At 36.2% G+C, this 19,479-nt stretch overlaps 2 protein-coding genes and 1 non-coding gene across 6 annotated transcripts in view; 2 read left to right on the forward strand and 1 right to left on the reverse strand.

The window, feature by feature from the left end:
* The first annotated feature begins 1,392 nt into the window (after nt 1-1,392).
* Nucleotides 1,393-9,387, forward strand: YARS2 (tyrosyl-tRNA synthetase 2). Of its 2 annotated transcripts, XM_063076165.1 has the most exons (5): nt 1,393-2,178; nt 3,033-3,200; nt 6,121-6,276; nt 6,589-6,759; nt 9,039-9,387. In XM_063076165.1, exons 1-5 carry the CDS (start codon nt 1,397-1,399, stop codon nt 9,196-9,198), a joined length of 1,437 nt encoding a protein of 478 aa, XP_062932235.1. In that variant the 5' UTR covers nt 1,393-1,396; the 3' UTR covers nt 9,199-9,387. The 2 variants fall into 2 exon arrangements, with proteins under 2 accessions (XP_062932235.1, XP_062932236.1); XM_063076166.1 differs by lacking the exon at nt 6,589-6,759.
* On the forward strand, nt 4,630-4,736 carry LOC134361375 (U6 spliceosomal RNA). Its single transcript, XR_010021405.1, has one exon. It is a non-coding gene; the product is annotated as a U6 spliceosomal RNA (small nuclear RNA).
* Nucleotides 9,388-10,479: 1,092 nt separating the features above from the next.
* Nucleotides 10,480-19,479, reverse strand: part of DNM1L (dynamin 1 like) — a 52,176-nt gene continuing 43,176 nt past the window's right edge. For 2 of the 3 annotated variants that reach the window (XM_063076162.1, XM_063076161.1), the window contains 5 exons: nt 17,643-17,699; nt 14,590-14,766; nt 14,322-14,431; nt 12,677-12,836; nt 10,481-12,410 (listed from right to left, as the gene is read on the reverse strand). In XM_063076162.1, coding sequence (XP_062932232.1) covers nt 12,354-12,410; nt 12,677-12,836; nt 14,322-14,431; nt 14,590-14,766; nt 17,643-17,699 — 561 coding nt within the window. In that variant the 3' untranslated portion in view covers nt 10,481-12,353. Of the gene's footprint in view, nt 12,411-12,676; nt 12,837-14,321; nt 14,432-14,589; nt 14,767-16,903; nt 16,982-17,642; nt 17,700-19,479 lie in introns of all 3 variants that reach the window. The other variant, XM_063076163.1, reaches the window with a different exon arrangement.

Consider the following 19,479-nt stretch of genomic DNA (forward strand, 5'->3'; position numbering starts at 1 on the left):
TGTTGAGGGCATATCTAAAAATCCTACTGAAGTTATTACCATTTGGGAATGAAAAATTCAATTCACTGATAATTATACATGCAAAGAAACTAATAATTAAAATAATATTTCATTTCATTAAATGACTTTATAAAGTTAAGGAATGGAAAGGTCCTGTAGGGAATAGTTTGGGGCATGGCCTGGTCCCCTGTGCCAGGACCAAGGCACTCAATCTCCCAGCTGCTGGGAGTGTTGGTTGCTGATGGCTTCCAGCTGAGGCCCTTTTTGCACATCTAAAGCCTTGCCCATGGTCTTGCTTCCTCCCTAGGAGCATACCACATTTAATGAGTAGTCAATAAAAGGGTGTCATGGTCTGCCCCTTGCCTCAATTCAGGAAGACTCTGAAAAGAAATCCCAGCTCCAAAGCCCTTCTGGGAGTGTCCAAGGCCTGTTATTCAGTTTGTTCAAATTGCTCAGTTCAACTCCCTCTGCTCAACCCTGCTTCCTTCATTCCATTACAGATGTTGTTCCCAAGAGCACACCCCAATAATCTTCCGGCACAAAAACCTCTAACTCGGAGTCCCGGGAACTGGATCTAAGACAGTTGGTATTAAAGTGGTCCTACAAATCAGACTCTAAGATGGCATTTTTGGAGCTAGATCTGCCAGCCAGCAGCCAGTGAGAACCCCATCCCTGGAGAGTGGAGTACTCAGAGCACGTGGCATGCTGTGGCGATTTGATTGCTAATTTGAATCCACTTATACTAAGCTGTGTCCCGACCTGGTCACCTGTATTTAAAATAAATACATTTTTAAAAACACACAGGGCTTAAGCATTTAATTTATTGAATTTTCTCTCGCTGTTGCTCGGACACGACTGCCACCTCCCGGAGAAGCTAATGAATTGTTGCAGGCGGGGGGCGCTCATCCACTTGCGTCTCAACGCCAACTCCGTCTCTCCATGAGGTTAAACCAATTCCTAACCCTTCCCAACCTCTGAACAGGGTTTTGCATAGAACCGAGACTTCAAAGAACTTGCGCATCACAATCTTTTTAAGTGAAAATTAAACTAAGCTAATATTTGGAGAGCGCTGTGTGCCAAGTGCTTTAATTCTTCATGCTCGCAACAGCCCGATGAGGAGGAACTATTATCATAAAAATGGCCACATCGCAAATAAGGAAATTAAGTTGTAGGGAAGTTAAGGTGACTGGGCCCTGAAGCTGAATCGCCACTTGGCTGGAACTATGGTGATCGTCCAGAACGCAAACTCCGTAACTAAGTAAAAGCCTCACGCTCTACCCGGGCATGCGCAGAAAAACACTGACGCACCCTCCCCGGTAGGGGCAGAAGGAGGGTACTGGGGGGTGTGGCGGGAAGAGAGTCAAGATCCCAGCATTCCCTTCGTGCCGCCACCAAGATGGCGGCGCCCACGTTGCGGTGCCTTTTCAGAGGCCGGTGGTCTCGTACCCCAGGCCCGTCAGCAAACTTGCCCCTGGGGCTGCGTAAGGCCCACTCGGGCGCTCAGGGGTTACTAGCGGCGCAGAAGGCTCGGGGTCTGTTCAAGGAGTTCTTCCCGGAAAGAGGTACGAAGGTGGAACTCCCGGAGCTCTTCGACCGTGGCATGGCGGGCAGCTTTCCGCAGACCATATACTGCGGCTTCGACGCCACGGCCGACTCGCTTCACGTGGGGCATCTGCTGGCACTGCTGGGTCTGTTTCATTTCCAGCGAGCGGGTCACAATGTGATCGCGCTGGTGGGAGGTGCCACGGCGCGCCTGGGAGACCCGAGCGGCCGTACCAAGGAGCGCGAGGCGCTGGACGCAGAGCGCGTGCGAGCCAACGCCAGCGCCCTGCGCCGAGGGCTCGAGGCCTTGGCGGCTAATCACCAGCAGCTCTTTACTGATGGGCGGACCTGGGGCAGCTTCACCGTGCTGGATAACTCGGCCTGGTACCAGAAGCAGCACCTGGTGGACTACCTGGCGGCTGTGGGCGCTCACTTCCGCATGGGCACGCTGCTGAGCCGGCAGAGCGTGCAAACGCGGCTCAAAAGTCCGGAGGGCATGAGCTTGGCCGAGTTCTTTTACCAGGTGCTCCAGGCCTATGACTTCTATTACCTGTTCCAGCGTTATGGATGCCGGGTCCAGCTGGGCGGGTCTGATCAGCTGGGCAACATCGTGTCTGGATACGAGTTCATAAACAAGTAAGCACAAACAAGTAAGCACTTTTAGACCTTGGATAAATCCTGGGGACAAATAATGTGCACACACTAGTAGCCTGGTATTCACTGTTAGGATTGTGGTATGCTGCCCTTCATGCAGGCTCTTGTTGCTTTTAGCCTCATTAAGGGTCTATAATGGCGTTCATAACACCGGCTGGTGAGAACTAGAAGGCCGAATTAAGGATATTAAGAGTAAAGAGCATATTCTAGAGGTCTGCAGCAAGTAGACCCCTGGTCAAGAGTCGGTGTGCCTGTTTTGCTTCCCTTAAGTCGCCTTCTCTCTGTTTCTAACTTGAGAAACTGTATTTATAGTGAAACGCGACTGGGTCTCTTTGAGTAGCCTTTGCTTTAGTTGTGCACCTTTATTGAAACTAGTATTAATCCTTGGTTGGTATATCAAAAAAATGTTTCATCTCCAAATATTTGACAAGTAATGTAGATTTTTAATGGCAGTTTCCCGAGGGAGGTGAAGTACTACTGGGTTAGCCCGTGTGCTACGGATAAAAACTCATTTAAAAATCCCTTTAAAACATGCCCTGTAGTGTCTCTTCCTGGCTCTCCCTTCACCCAACTTTCTCTACTCTTCCCACCCAGCCTTTCACAATTTCTAGTCCCTAGTTATGCAGTGTTCCCCCTTAGCTTGCCCAGAGTCACTCGTGCAACTGCAGATCAGAATGACAAATTCGAAAACGGTCCATATGAGGGTCAAGAATCCAGATTTAGGAGGTCAAGGAAGTTTTCTTGGAGCAGGTAACCAACTGAAATCTGAAAAGTGAATAGTGAAACCTACCACCAGTGTGGTAGAAGCACATAATGAAGTTCTTCTTTGTGCATAGGTTAACTGGAGAAGACGTATTTGGAATCACCGTCCCTCTAATTACAAGTACAACTGGAGCAAAGTTAGGAAAGTCTGCTGGTAATGCTGTCTGGCTAAACAGAGATAAGACATCTCCATTTGAATTGTATCAATTCTTTGTCAGGCAGCAGGATGATTCTGTGGAAAGGTGAGTTCCTAATAGTGGGCTGAGAAAAATTAAGCTTGTGATGTAATTTTAGCCCTCTAATCTCTATGTACTCTTTATAGTTTTTTGGTTTTGTTTTTACTTAGATTCTATTTAAGGTATAAACCATTAGATCACAGAACACTGCAATTTTAACTGTGCTCTAAAGTTAAATACTTTGGTTGGCTAAAGCAGAAAACCCAGTAGTTGACTAGAAAACTTAGAGCCAAGTTTGTGATCTACATCTAGCAAGTTCTGAGGATTTTATCCCTTGTCTATTCTAGTTTTTTCACTCCTTTTATCTTAAACTTGACTACGTTCATTTTCCCTTTGTCTCTTTTCTCTCAAAAATATTTCTTTTCCTTAATGTAGCATAAAACACCTTTTAAAGATCTTTTTTAAAAATGGTTTTCTCATTAATTCACATTGCCCTAAACTATTGGAAGAATATAAATAATGAGAAAACAAATAAATAACACCTGCAACAAAGAGAAAGTGGAAAAAATTTTTTTGCTACTGTATCACCAAAATAATCTAGGACCACTTTAAAATTTTAAAAATATATGACTTTCCTGTAGAACATTAAAAAGCACTTTTGAGCAAAATAAAGACGACCTACATAAATGGAGAGTTATACTATATTCATAGTATAGAAAGATATCAGTTCTTAATTAGATCCATATATTCAGTGCAATCTCAATCATGTCGAACAGGCTTTTTTTGTGAAACTTGACAAACACAAAGATTTACTTGGCAAATCTAAGACTGGCCATGATATTTTTGAAGAACAGTGGAAGATACACCTTATTACAAAATTATAGTAATTATAGATTTATTCCTAGCATGCTTGATGGTACAGTCCTAGTGTTTTGATGTATCAAGAACTGATATTTTTTTCTTTGAAAATTTTATTTTCTATTTGGTTCTGGTGTGCAGAAACACAATATCTATATGTTGACTTTTTATCTAGCGATCCTGCCAACTCACTTATTAATTCTAATAATAACCATTAGGTTTAAAGTAAAGTTTAAGTGTAAGATTAAGTAAGGAGACCAATGGAACAGATAGAGAATCCAGACAGACTCTGGCCTATATGGTCACCTTCCCTGACAAAGGTGGCACTGCAAATTGGTAAGGCAGTCTTTTCAATAAATATTGCTTGGGTAATTAGATGTCTTTGTTGGGCGGAAAATGAAACTTAACCTTACGCTGTACACAAAAGTCAATTCCAGGTAGATTATAAACCTAAATCAATAACAAAAGACAAAACAGTAAAGCTTTTAGACAATAGATAAATAGGGAAATATCTTTATGACTTTGGAATAGGGAAAGATCCTTAAATGGAGCACAAAAGGAAAAACCTGATAAATTAGACCAAATTAAAATTTCGATCTACTATTCATCAAAACTCACCATTAAGAGTGGGAGAAGAATGCTCACTTTAGCAGCACATATACTAAAATTGGAATGATACAGAGAAAATTAGCATGGCCCCTATGCAAGGATGACACACAAATTTGTGAAGCATTCCATACTAAAAAAAAAAAAAAGTGGGAGAAGATATTTTTAATACATGTACCTAACTGATAGAGAGCTTGAGTTCAAATTACTTAGTTTCTCTAAGCCCATGACAAAAAGACAACCCAGCAGAAAAATGGAAAGAGACTTGAACAGACATGTCACAAAGATTCTATCCAAAGGCCAAAAATATATGAAAAGTGCTTAGCCTTAAGAATAAGAAAAATGAAAGATAAGGGCACAATGAGATACCATTATAGAACTTACACAAACAAAAGAATCGGCAGTACCTAGTGTTGGTGAGAATGTTCCAAAGTGGTGGAAGGGTAAGTTTATATAGTACCACTCTGGAAAAATATTTGGCAGCACCTACTAAAACTGAATATGCACATAACCCATGATCCAGCAATTCTGTCCTGGGTACCTACGCAACAGAAATTAGTGCATGTGTGCATGAAGAGAAAAATATGGGATATTCATAGCAGCATTATTAGCAATTGTCCAAAAGTAGAAACAACACATGTCTACAGTAGAAGAAATAAATACGTACATACATTATGGGATATTCATAGCGTGGAATGCTGTACACACAACATCATGGATGACTTTCCTACATATTTTGATATGCCACAGTAGCCAAACACAAAAATATATTCTGTATGATTCTGTTTATAGAAAGTCATAAAGATAGGCAAACAAGCAAAACTAAGTGATGCTTTTTAGGGAGACATACTGAGATGTTATAAGTGTAAAGAAAAACAAAGAAGTGATTTCCATGAAAAACAGAATAGTGGTTAACTTGGAGGGGGTATGGGAGTGTGTGACATATTTGGGCTTCCTTGGGTAGGGGCAATGTTGTATTTCTTAAAGTGATAGTTACATAAATCTTTGCTTTATAATTCATTAAGCTATATCTTTGTGATTAACATACTTTTTCTATGTGTTATATTTCACCAAAGAAAATGTTAAAAAAGAGGATACATACAAAATGATGTTATTTATGTCAATTCTTAAATTACAGAGTACTTTTTATTTATGGGTAGTTACACATAAAATACAAAAACATACTTGGAAAGGGAGTACATAAATTGAGTGGTTATCTTTGGTGGCAAGGAAGGGAATGTGATGGGGCTAGAGCCTTCATCTATATCTACACTATTTTATTCCTTTTAAGGAGGAGGGATCAAAAACAAAGATAGGAAAATAGTAACATCTTCAGTCTGGGTGGTGCGTGTGCATGTGTGGGTGTCTGTTATATTATTTTCAGTACATTTCTGCATGTTATGTTTCATATTTAAATTTTTTAAAAAAATTTAAAAGTAAACAGGATATTCTTTAAAGGGTAAGGGAGCTAGAAGTAAAAATGAGGTGATATAAATGTAACACTTTATTTTTTGTCCCAAAGGTACCTGAAGCTCTTCACTTTTCTGCCCATTCCAGAGATTGACTCCATTATGCAGCTGCACATCAAAGAGCCAGAAAAGCGAGGTCCTCAGAAACGACTTGCTGCAGAAGTAACAAAGCTTGTTCATGGACGAGAAGGACTGGATTCTGCTAAAAGGTTACCTTTTAGAGTAATCAGCAATTGATAAAGTTAGTTAGTTGATAGACTAGAGAAGATTAGGAGCTACATTATCTTGTCATTTACCAGTGACAGGGATTATCAGTATTTGACTTAAGTACTTTAAAATAGCCCATTAATTGGAAAAAAAGATTATCTTGAATTGTGTTTGTGAATTATACAAGATAGATGTTGCTGTTTTAAAAACTTTAGTCTGAAATATAATGGGCACTCCATAATTGGTTAATGGGTATTAGAACATGTGTTTCAATAAGCACTTATATGATGTGGCTCTTAAAATATGTTTTTCAGGTGTACACATGCCCTTTATCATAGTAGCATAGATGCACTGGAGGTCATGTCTGATCAAGAGTTAAAAGAGTTGTTTAAAGAAGCTTCATTTTCAGAATTAGTTCTTGACCCTGGAACAAACGTCCTTGATATATGCCGCAAAGCAAATGCCATTCCAGATGGTCCCCGAGGGTAAGATTATTTAACTTTTAGGTTCACAGTTAATTCACCATTAAATGTTACAATTCACAGTATGTGTTTCCAGAGAGGGTGTTTTTCTGATAATGTTTTAATGGCATCTCATTTCTTGTAGAAGTTAGGTTAGTCCAAGAATAAAGTGAAAAGAGTACTTACTGTTGAAAATACCTTAAATTTTCTGTATGGTACAGTACTCTTATATTGTCTCTTATTAAGTCCAATCCAATCAGTTTTTCCTTCAGCACTGGAATAGTCTTGAGTTTGAGGGACCACATTGCTCAGTACATACACTGGGATCAGTCAGCTCAGGGATACGGTCATAATTTGAGAAGGTCTTAAGTGAACAGATTCACACAACCCCTCTCATACTCAGTCTGTATCCTCTTTATTTGGAGGGGATAGGTGGGTTATCCAACCTACTTAAAATATTAGTTGAATTTCTGAAAATGAAATGAGCATATAACTTCATAAGACTTATTGTAAACAACATAATGTTCCTCTTAGGAATTGCATTTTTCTTATTTAGGAACTGAGTAGAATATTTTAATTCCTGTTATGGGGTACTATTAGGGAATAAGGTGTTCCACACAATGTAATTTAGCATATAGGTATAGGTGACGTTTATCCATTTTTAAATGAACAGTGAGATGTAGAATGAAAAGCACTTGTTAGCAAGAAGACCCTGCGTGCCTCATCTACAGGAGTTTGAGCATAAGTCAAATAGCCCATGACCATGATTATGAATGACACTTGTTACAGTTGCTGTTTTCTTTCAATTATTTGGGATCATTTTCCTCTATCCTAAAGAGCCCTAGATTACTCTGTATAAAGAATCTATTGTCTCCCTTTGCATCACTGCTACTCCATCTTATTAATTCCCTGATATGGTAGTTTATTTAATATACACTGAACTTGAGGGTGGTGTCATACCCTTCCCTATGGTGAGTCACTGATTTCTAAGAATTTTCCTCACTGGAAGCATTTTATATTTTCTTTTGAACCTTCCTATGGTGTATTTGTTGATACTGGAAGTTTTACCACTAAAGATTACACCATATCTGATTTAGCTGGGTTTCTAAGTAATACTGGTTGTATTTTTTATATTGTATTAGCTAAATAGGGTTGGTCTGTGCATTTAAACAAAAGGTACAACATGATCTGGAAACTGTAGCAAACAGCCTAAAATATTTCCTAAAAGAAAGAAGTCTGTCTTTAAATAGAAAATCTTTTACTGTTGAGTTTTATAAAACTATGTATAATAGTTCGTTCATTTTATTGGTAACATGCATATAAGAGAAAATCAACATTTGCCTTTCACAAGGACTTCCAAGGCTTTTCATGCTCTCGCCCTCTTTTCTTCGCAAATCTCACCTCTTTCTAGCTACTCCATGTTTCCTTGCCCTGTGGTTAAAGGTAACTGCTACTCACTCTTCCGGTCAGTTTACATGTCTCTTCTTTCAGGAAAATTTCCAGCCTCCACCCAATTAGTGTTCTCCTAGAGCAACTTCTTCTAGTTCTTGCGCACTTAATCACAGTGTGTTGTCATTATTCATTTAATCTCTCTGCTAGTTTGCAGTACTATTTATATTTAGCACACTGTATGAGTTCTGTAAATGTTTCTTGAATAAATTAGATACTAAATAACTTCAATAAAGCCTATTTACTTTGCATGTGCCATCAAAAATTTTGGATGGTAATCTAGAAATTAGATCAGCTACTGATTTTCTATTTCTGCTATCAGCCAATTAATTTTTTTCCTTTTAATGAACAATTTGCTATTATGTGCATAGACTCAGAATCTAATTTGCAGAAACCTTCTAGTTTCATCGGCAAGTTTCCTAAAGGTTTCTGTAGATAACACTATAGTTTTGACTTTTCTCATGGATAGCTTACTAAAAGCAGCATTGTTCTCTTATTTTTGTAAGTTTCTTTTCTGTGACTTTAATTTCCAAGGTCAGGGGAACTTTCCAGAAAGTGCCTCCGTTATTCACTTAATTTTTGAAACCACTATCAACTGAATAGTTCTATCAAGAGCTTGAGATATACCAGCTCTTTTTCTCCAGTATACAAGAAACCTATTATTATTACCCTTTAGCTGCTCCTTTAGAAGAGCATTAAAGAGAGGCAGAATCAAATAGAGTGAACATGAAGGTAACAGTCCAGTGCTACATGGTTTCAGTTGGAGAGCCTCTGAAATTTAAGTGAAATAATCTTTTGGGGGGAAGGTAAACAATGATTGGATCTCTCTAGTTACTAAACATTTCTATTTTTAGGTATCGGATGATAACAGAGGGAGGAGTCAGCATAAATCACAGACAAGTAACAAATCCTGAGAGTGTTTTAGTTGTCGGACAACATATTCTCAAGAATGGACTTTCTTTACTTAAAATAGGAAAAAAGAATTTCTACGTTATAAAATGGCTTCAATTATGATGAAAATTTCTTCTGGTTATTCAAACAAACTTATCCATCATTCATTCTCAAGACAAATGAAAGGTTGGTTCCAAAACTTATGCTTTCGCTTAGGCAAATAAGAAAGAGAGTGGAGTATACACTAGACCTCACAGTGTGAGTAATTTCATTATTTTTATGGGTTGGTTAATAAATAAGGTGTTTGTTTAACGAGGTGATATTTTATTTTCTGGCCCACAAACATTAAGGACTACATAGAGAAAACTATGATTTCTCTTTTAAAAATTATACTTTGTGAAAGAAATAAATGCTTTCTTTCCTGTCCTACCCTTCTTGCTCTCCTTTTTGAAGTGATGAGGAAGAACAATAAAGGTGTAGTATAAGGAATTGTGGATACTTTTACATCAGGCGTGCAGCTCTGATCTCACTAGTGTTAAATAGTTTTTATAAAACTAGCAGCACATCTAGTGTTCACATTATAAGTGGGAAATCTAGTTTTGCAAACCTGTAAATTTCTGATTTTTTTTCCTCCTTAAAAAGGAGAAAAGTTTAGATGAGGACTTACTTGGCATTAGAAATTATAGCAAGAAATAGTATTTTTTTAAAGAAAAGAAATCAGTACTTGACTTTTCAGAAAGTTTCTATTTCAGTTTTCCACTCCCTTGCCTGTGTTTCAGTATAATTCTATTTATTCACAGCCTTCTTTTGTCAGTGGATTCTGAAGGTAGCAATATTTTATAAATTCAGAAACTTTTAAGTTAGTTTTAAGTTTCAACTTCTGTTCTCAAGCAGATTGCATCTTGAGGTAAACTGAAAAGTTAAGTAACCAAAGAAACAAAATAGAGGCATATATTGCACCAAATATGCAATCATATGAGAATATCAAAAGGTATCCAGGTAAGGTAAGTTCTCAAGTCAAACTTAAAGCATTTGGAATTAAGACTGAGTTCAGCTATGCATATATTAGGCAAGCTAATTCTCCAGAACTGTTTCCACATCTGAAAAACCAAGGTAATGTCATCCCATTTCCCTGAGGATCTCTTCTGAAGATCTTACAGGCAGCCAAGCATGATGTTAGTGTTCAGATTCTATCCATTTACTACCTAGATTACTTGGAGCAAGTCACTGTCTTCATATGCAAAGATGGAGATACCTTGGTGAAATGTGAGAATCTAATAGAAAAAGAAGCCATAAAACTTTTGGTACAGTATAAGTTGTACTGTTTTGTTCCAAAGTAGATTTAGGTGTTAAAAAGCACAGTTTATCTAAGCTTTTCTCTGGGACAAAAGTTTGGAAGAATTCATTTATTGACAAACTTTAATGTCATTTCATACCAGCAATTTTATTTACACAGCAAGAACATACAAGTATCTATTATAAAAGTCAGAGATCATGTCTACATTTCAGAACTTCACTCAGTTTAAGGACAAACAAATGAAAGTTTTTTCTCTTTCCATAAGTTTCTTGCTTCTGTTTTTCTTTGTACAAAGTGTGTAGTACTAGCAGGTACATTACTATAGCATGTCTCTAAAGCCAGCATTTTCAATTTGAAATGTTTGATGTGCTGGAGAAAGAACCACTGTAAGTTTTTTGGGTTTTTTTTCCCCTTACAAATTTAAAAGGTTATGTTGGTAGTCATCTGATCTACTATCTGAAAAAAGTAAATCATGGATGGTTGTAATTTCAAAACTGATGTTTATGATGCAGAGTGATTTTTAAGTGTACTAACAAACATTTTGGTAGTGTGTATTCTGTCAATATGGTACTATTAACAGATTCAAAGTAGTACCATATCAAACTGATTTTGGGTTTTTTATGTTTGGGATCCGTCACTGAACCTGTTGTTTCTTAGTAAATGGGTATGTACCATAAGCTAAAGTTAACATTCATATTTTCTCTGCCAACAGTCCTTCATAAACGTCTGGTCATAACCTGGGAAATTTTATAATATCTGCAATGTATAATTTCCTTAATGTGTTATCTGCTAGAGAGAGATGGAGCTAGATGTTTAAGGATATCTACCCATATCTTACAATTTATAATATAGTAGTTCATACCAAGAATCACCTGGGGAATTTTAATAAAATATGTATATGTTTTAAACCTCACCCCCACCTCCTAAATGCAGTTTAACAGCTGTAAGCCTTTAGGAGTGTGTGTCCAGATGTTTTTCTTCAAATAATAAACTTCCACCAGTATTTTCATACTATTCTACTGTATTTTGTTGGTATGAAGCAAAAGTAGCTGTTACCAACTAATACAGAGAGTAGATTGGTTTTAAATCCCACATCAAAGTGAATCTTGGAACCTGGTGGTGTAAGTGCCCCACTTTAGAGATGTATTTGTTTTTCTCCCCACCCCCAGATGTATCGTAATGAGTACTATATTTGCAAACTAAGGGAAAGTTAAGGTTACCATTGGATCCTCTAAACCTAAAAAGAACTGGCCATCGTTACCATGTCTTACTAGATAATCAAGTCTAGATGGTTGTTTTTAATGCAGGAAATTGTAATTCAGTTTTAAGTAAGAATCAAAGCGTATTTTAAATTTTGATGCACTAAGGGCATTGTGGACCCAGAAGTGGAAGGGCTATGTAACCACACAGTATCTTTGTCAACCTTACAGATCCTCTTGTGCATTCAGGTTTCTTACACATCAAAGCAGCTCAAAAAAAAAAAAATTTGAAGGACAGGTGGAATTAAAGATGTGGATTGGCGAGTTCATCACAGAGTCATGGGTGGAATATAGTGACTCTATGTGAGGAAGTTGCCAACCCACATCAGTGTATATAGTACATGCATTAGTCATATGAAATGTTGTCTTGGTGCTTTCTTGAAGGACTATGGCAGCAGCTTTAAGACTACTAACAGGGATTACACAGGTCATCTTATCCACAGGCAAACTTCTTTGTACAACTAGAACATTAACAGTTCATTTACAAGACACATTGAATGTATTTTATATATACTGGAAAATTTTATAAACAGCCATTTATTATTTGGATTAAATGTGTGATTTGTTCTGCAATAGAGTACACTTTTCAGTTTATAGCCAGTCTTCACATGAGCAGATTCATACCATTGCAACACACAGAAGTTCATAAATAAAATTCTACTCAAGTAGACAGTAACTAGCAAGTTTCGAGTCAAAAAAGTCTCAGTGCTATATAGTTCTCTTCACCAAAGATGAGTTTCCCGGATTTCAGCAATTATTTGGCTGGCTCCTTGTAATGCCTGCATTAAAGGAAGTAAAAAAATTAAATGCTTATTAAATTATGATATCAATCTAAATTATGTGGGGTAATTTCTCCAACTTATATGAGGTAAATTAATACTAACCATTATCTTCTCTGGAATTTAATCAAGTACCAACCAAAAAAACCTAGCTATAATATAAAGATTATATATATCCAAATATCAAAAGCATTTTAAGCTATTTATATGAATATGTTTATATCTACAACCCAAGTATAAAAATTCAAAAAGTTTTTCCATAATACCTTTAGCATATCAGCTGCTTCTTTCCTACGCTGTGCCATGTCCTCAGATTCAGTCAGAAGATCATCAAGTAAAGATGATTTATACAGTTGTCCTACTAACTCACTCTGAAGAGTATCTTTCACATGATTAACCAAAAAATGCATTACTGCCTTTGGCACACTACAAAACAAAACCAAATTAGGAAGTTTTGGCAAAAATTCTACTTTTAAAAATTTGGACTTAGATTGTGACCTCATAAATAATAAAGTTAAATAAGAACAGTGTATTATTTTGGATATTTCTTTAGTGGCATAATTGCCCTTCAGATTTTTGCTTTATTATAATGAAACATTAAGCCACAATTCTTGCTCTTTTACCTTCTTTCATCTCATCTGTCATTATGTCTCATGACAAAACTCTGCAATAGCATTACTCATAATAGCCAAAAAGTGGGGAAAACCCAAACTATCCATCAACTGATGAAGTAACAAAATACGGCATATATCCATGAAATGTAATATTATTTAGCCATAAAAAGGACTGAAGTACTGATTCATACTACAACATGGATGAACCTTAAAAACATAATGAAGTCTGACACAAAGGCCACGTACTAGTATGATCCCACTTACAAGAAATGTCTAGGATAGGCAAATCCATACAGATGGTAGGTTAGTGTTTGCCAGGGATAGAAGGGAGGGCAAATGGGAAGTCACTGCTGATGGATACAGGGTTTTTTTAGGGGTGATATTACCCCATAAGAATTAGACTGTGGTAAGCACTGCACAACTTTGTGAATATACTAAAAATCACTGTAAAGTATACTTTAAAAACGGTGAATTTTATGGTATATGAATTAATTACATCTTTTAAAAAAAACTGTAGAGGTTGGGGACAGTGAAGGAGAAAAAAGCTAGGGCCTAAAATTTTTTCCTTTAGGCCATAGTGTAAAACACAAAGAATTATTTCTTCCACATACTACAAGTTAAAAGATTCTACAGGCAAAAAGATAAAGGATTCTCCAGACAATCACTGATTTCAGTATTAGACTATCTGGCTTTTTATTCCTCTGTGCAGTAAAATTTCTCTAACCAGCTAACAGATTACCACAAATTGGATAAAGAACATTTTTTTAAAGAATTAGATAACTTTACATAACCAAGTTTTTATTCTCCCTATTACTGCATGAATTATTTCAGAGGCAATATGAAGAAGAAGAGACATTAGGCACTGGACACATGAAAAAACATTCTGAGTCTGAATGAAAAAATATATATGTATTTCTTAGGGAAAGAAACTTTTTTTGATACTTTGGAGGACCAAATCAAATAATTAAAAAGTCAAGTTAGCGTCATTACCCAAATTAATTAATGAACTACTAAATTAAAATTTAGAAAAAATATTTTCTTAAATGACTAAAAATGTGGTAGCCATATATAACAAAACAATCTCATTTCTTAATAGCTTTTTTTAGCTGATACATTAGGTTCTAGTCAGTCTATGTAAACAGACTGTCTTGCTTTTACAGTCACCCAAAGGCTAACTGAGAGTGCATTTGATTTAGAATAAAAACTAATCTAAAATTTTTAAATAGATGTATTTTCAAAACAGATCATGGAACTATGCAGCAGTATTAGTCTGTGATTTAAATTAAGTAATACTAACCTGTCTTGAATATTCTTTCTGACAATAAGAAAATATGATTTGATGAGTCGTTCAATAACCTCACAATCTCGCTGTTCACGGGCAGATAATTTTCGTGCAACAGGAACTGGCTAAATGGGGTAGGGAGAAAAAAATATTACTTTTGTATCATTTTGAAATGGCAACATTTAACATTAAAAGTTAAATAAGCTCTTCAGACTCTTAGTTCCTTTTGTCTCCTATTAATTTGGTCATCTTACTAGACCTAAACTAAATTCTCATGGCTTACCACATCCAGAAGATTCACAGCGTGGCCTTTTTGTGGACTGGCTGGCATAATTGGAATTGGTTTTGATTTTTCTTCAGCTAATAACTCTTCAGCTTTTGAAGTTTTCAGCATTCCTCTCCAGTTGCCTGTTGTTGGTTCTTGAACACCATCTCCAACCCCACCACCTCCAGATGCAACCTGAAAAAAAACATGTTTCCCAAACATACCAACCGTATCACATCTGACAATAACTAAACAAAGTTCATTTTCTTTGACGTTAGTCAAGAACACACATCCAAGTACCCATCTGGAGTTTATTCTGTTCAGATAATGGGGTCAGAAACAGATGGTGGGTGGCATGTATAAGTAGAACCCTGAGCCATCTAAATAAAAGGTTCTGTTCGCAAGGCCTCAGCCAAATTAGGTCCTGATTAACTCCTTTTTTCTTCTTTATCATTTGCTGACTTTTCAAAACTTTCCATCTTCGCTCCTCCCTCAAATACTAGACTGGAAAAAGTATAAGCTGTCCTTAAAAACAGAAGTACTCATTAAAAGCACACCCAAGGAGAAACAACTGCCATTCATTTTAATTTCTTCAAAGTAAACTTAAACACTATTGAACTATCATCCAAAAGTTCTATGAATTTATGTCTCTGAACTTAAGAGTTTATATAGTTTAAGTCAGTTTACATTCCTAATAGTCAACAAAAATACCACAAAGTAAAAGTAACTCTTTAATAAAAGAAATAAGACTGTAATCCCTGTTTTTATGCTGATAGTCATTTTAAGCTGCCTAAGATGTGGCATGTGACATAAACAACATAGGTTTCCTTGACATCTATACTCCTGAGAGAGGATCTGCTGGAAGAATCTAGTGCTACCATTATTCACAAGTGCTTTTGCACCATATTTTCTGGGATATTTGTTAGTCTTGACTTCTGAAAGAAAAAATGACCGTTTATGATAATGGGAAAAATAGATAATTCATCAACATTTAAAAGATGTTTTTAGATGCTCTTTAAGATCTTACAATCTGAAAACGGACTGTATAAATTTAACAGAAGAGTGTATAGCTGTTGTTTAAAAAAATAGCAGTTTTGGGTATCATTCTAGATTGAAACACTGGCCAAAATCTTTCTCTAGTATGTTAAAGTGATCTACATCTAAATATAGGCAGTATATTTATATTATACGTCAATTTTAAAATGAGTAATTTATTTTTAAATGCTTGTTAACTACACTTGAAATATATCGAATGGAATCTTCAGGAAAGTGAGCACATTCATGTGATGCCATGAGTGAAATAAAACATGCAGTGATTTTTTAGCTGGTTTTCTTAATATCTGAGCACAGTGGGCTGAGAGAAGGTAAGACATTTATAAAGTTTAATTTGAGGTTCAGAATCTTCAATATGGACAGTAAGCAAGGAAAGGAGTTATATGGCAGAAAAACTAGAAATACGGATGGGTCTAAATAATTTATACATTTTAAATATTCCCCTAACAAGGTTATCAAGAATTGACAACAGTCTCAAACTCTCACAGTCCCCATTTGTTTTGAATTTGCTTAAGCTGTTGAAGCACGTGCGAAGCTATACATTTAGGGTGACAAGTGCAAATTAATTAGAAGCATAAGAAACAGCATTAGAGGATTATCCATTAGTACTGGACAAATCTCAGAACCTTTAAAGGGGAAATGTCCCAAAGTACAATTTCCATCTCTGAAATCTTAACTCTACTAAAATACTAAATTCAAAACTTTATGAAAGTAACAGAAAACAGTTGGGGAAGCCTATTACTGTTATTAATTAAAACAATGTTAAAACTAATTAATACCACCTTACATGACTTAGATAAAAGGAACACTGAGAACATAGCAAAGACAACAAGAGATAGATGTCACTGTACAAACAGGTTCTTCAATGGTTTTGAAGACAGTGTTCCTTCCAGTGAAAACCAAAGGTTTTCCATTCTGAAGCAAGAGACTCACATTTTTAGTTTCTCTTCAGGTATCCCGAATTAACTGTTAAAAGACATGTTAAAACATGCAATTTCACAAGCAAAATTTAAATACGAATAGCATGAAATTCAAAAACTGCAGGATAATTTCCTCTTCTTTTTTCTATGTGCATCTTCTATATTGCAAGCAAAAGGATGTCAATGATATTTGATAAAGTATGCATCGTTATATAATTTTTCAATTTCTATTAGACTAAAATGATCTGACCTTAGCACAATATCCTATAGTAACATTCTCCTCCTATTCAGTGTTTCCAGAAGATTATGTTGCACAAAGTAAGTAGGCATGCACACTTAGATTAAGAATCAGAACAGACCTTGCCATCAGCCTCAGCAGAAGCAGCAGGGGAGGGCTCCTGGGAGGCAGGTGCCAAAGCACTTGGAACTTTAGAAGACTAAAGGCAAAAAATGCAGGTAAAAGAAATCAAGGATGCCAAAAATGCATTCAGAAACATTCTATAAATGTGAATTTTTTTCCCTCTATAACACAATAGTAAACATGAAAAAAAAATGGAAGATAAAATTGTTTATGCTGCCTTATTTCCTGTATCATTGTCACCTTTGTTAAAAGTTTGCTTCAGATGAATATCTAAAGAAAATCCAAATCCAAAAGCCTCATTTTTATTTTTGGTATTTGATACGATTCTTTTCTGGGAAAAAATTCAAGGTAACAGATTTTTATACACATTTTTATATATGCAACTATAATAGGTATTACTGGTTATTAAGCCTCTGTTATGTACATAGTCTTCCCTCTTCAAAAACCATAAGTCATTTCAACTAATTTTACAAAGTTGATAAAGTTACTGAATTTTAAAAAAAAGGATCCTCAACATCTAAAAGCCACCGTTAAGCATTTATTCCAGTGTATTCAAAATACTATTATCTTTAAATTACTCAGAGCCTATTTTAAACTTACATATGTTTACCCAAACAATTAAATAGTTGCAATGGAGTGTTGATGGGAGAAGAAAAAAATTACTTCTAGAACTGAATAATATTCTGAGGCTTACCAATCCATCTTTGGGTGTTGGGAATATGCTTTAAAACATTTACCTTGTCTCGTGACACAGCTGAAGGTAATTCTCTTGCTAGCCTGTTTCTCCTTTGTTCCTATAAAACACAACCAAGCAAAACAAAGTGATTATCAGAGTGCAGAGATATATGCCTACTAAAAAATGTTCATCTTAATTGAAAAGTGTAGAATAACTTACAGATATAATATCCTCTCACTGTTGGGACTCATGCCATAATTATATTTTAAAACAAATAAATCATTTAACCCAATGCTTCTCAATCTTTTTTCCTGCCCCAACACACCTGAGGGATACAATACAATGTCAGTAATAGTGGCTCCCTGTACCAGGGATTCCCAAATGAGGGGCAACAGACCAACATCTCTCCCTTTCCCACTAAGTTAAGAAACGTTTATTTAAACTGTCCCCACATAAAAGTGGAACATGAACTTTCAGCATACCGCGTAGAATTTGAAGCACACGGATCAAAACCTTTAAAAATCATTCTAACCTGCACACCTTTGTGTTAAATTCAGACAACTCCCGCACACAAAACCATAACTTGAAGAAGCATCTGTGGTTAAGTTTATCCTATAGAAAATGTTCTGTTTTATTCTAAAGTAACTGCATGAAATACTGTTGACAAATAATTGTCCTTTCTGTAAGCTGGCTAATTTAATAGACTGATCAACTGCCCACTGTTGTAATTTGCTAATATTATTAAAGTAATTATGGTACAAAGCTAAAGAAGCTATGTTAAATTCAAATCAGCATGTACTGCATACTTCCTATACCCAAGCATCATGACAGGTGCAAGATTATGAAAATATAGAAAGATGTAGATGTTAATAATCTCTCACAGGCAGCATCAAATACAGTAGGAAAGCATTTAGATTAAATAAAGTCAAAATTGCTCCTAAGTAGAACGCATTTCATGAACACTCTCAAACTTGCAAAAAGGTACAAGTTAACAAAGCTTCACAATCATGTTTTATGTGTAAGAATTTTTTTTTTTTATAGAAACGACCTATTTTCCTTTTTTCATGGGAAACTGTCTAGTTGTAAAAAATAAAGCAGATGATAAACATATATGGATTTTAACAATCTTCAGAATAGAAAGCATGTTAAAATGTACATTTTGAAGAGTGATAACAAAGCAAAAGCTAGAGAACAGGAATTCTCACCCTAGTCTGTTACCAGCCATTTCTGACCTTGGCTGGCCCTGGGCCCCAACAGACTGTGCTTACTTGCTTTGTTCCTGGAAAAGTTACCAGCTCTTTCTAAGCCTTTGTTTCCTAATTGTTAAGAACAGTATCTACTCTCATAGGGTTATGGTAAAGATTAAATGAAAATATCCACATAATGTTCTTTGGCACAGTCATTAAAACCAGAGGAATATTCATTTGTAGAAAAATACTCATCTGAAACCATATCACATATGACCTCGTCAGTATAAGTTTTCCATGAAGTTGGTTTCAATGTTAAAAGCTAAATCCTTAAATTAAGGAACTGTCTACTGTTAATTTTTTTTTTTTTTTGACTGGTAAGGGGATCTCAACCCTCGGCACAGTGTGGTTCACACCGCGCTCAGCCAGTGAGTGCACTGGCCACCTCTATATAGGATCCGAACCCACGGCCTCGGCGCTACCAGCACCAGACTCTCCCGAGTGAGCCACTGGGCCGGCCCTACTCTTTATTTTTAACATAACTGTTATCTAGTCTACTTTCTGAGTGTTTTAAGGTGCCTTACTCATGTATGCATTTTGGAATTTTTTCCGATAATAGGGATCACTCCAGCTCCATAGCTAAAAAAAATATTTCCCTCTACCTGTTAAAGAGAAGGTGCTTGTTTCCTATAACAGTGCCCAGAAAAATAA

The sequence above is a fragment of the Cynocephalus volans genome, chromosome 12 (genome assembly GCF_027409185.1).
Source record: "Cynocephalus volans isolate mCynVol1 chromosome 12, mCynVol1.pri, whole genome shotgun sequence".
In the NCBI taxonomy this organism is placed as follows: Eukaryota; Metazoa; Chordata; class Mammalia; order Dermoptera; family Cynocephalidae; genus Cynocephalus; species Cynocephalus volans.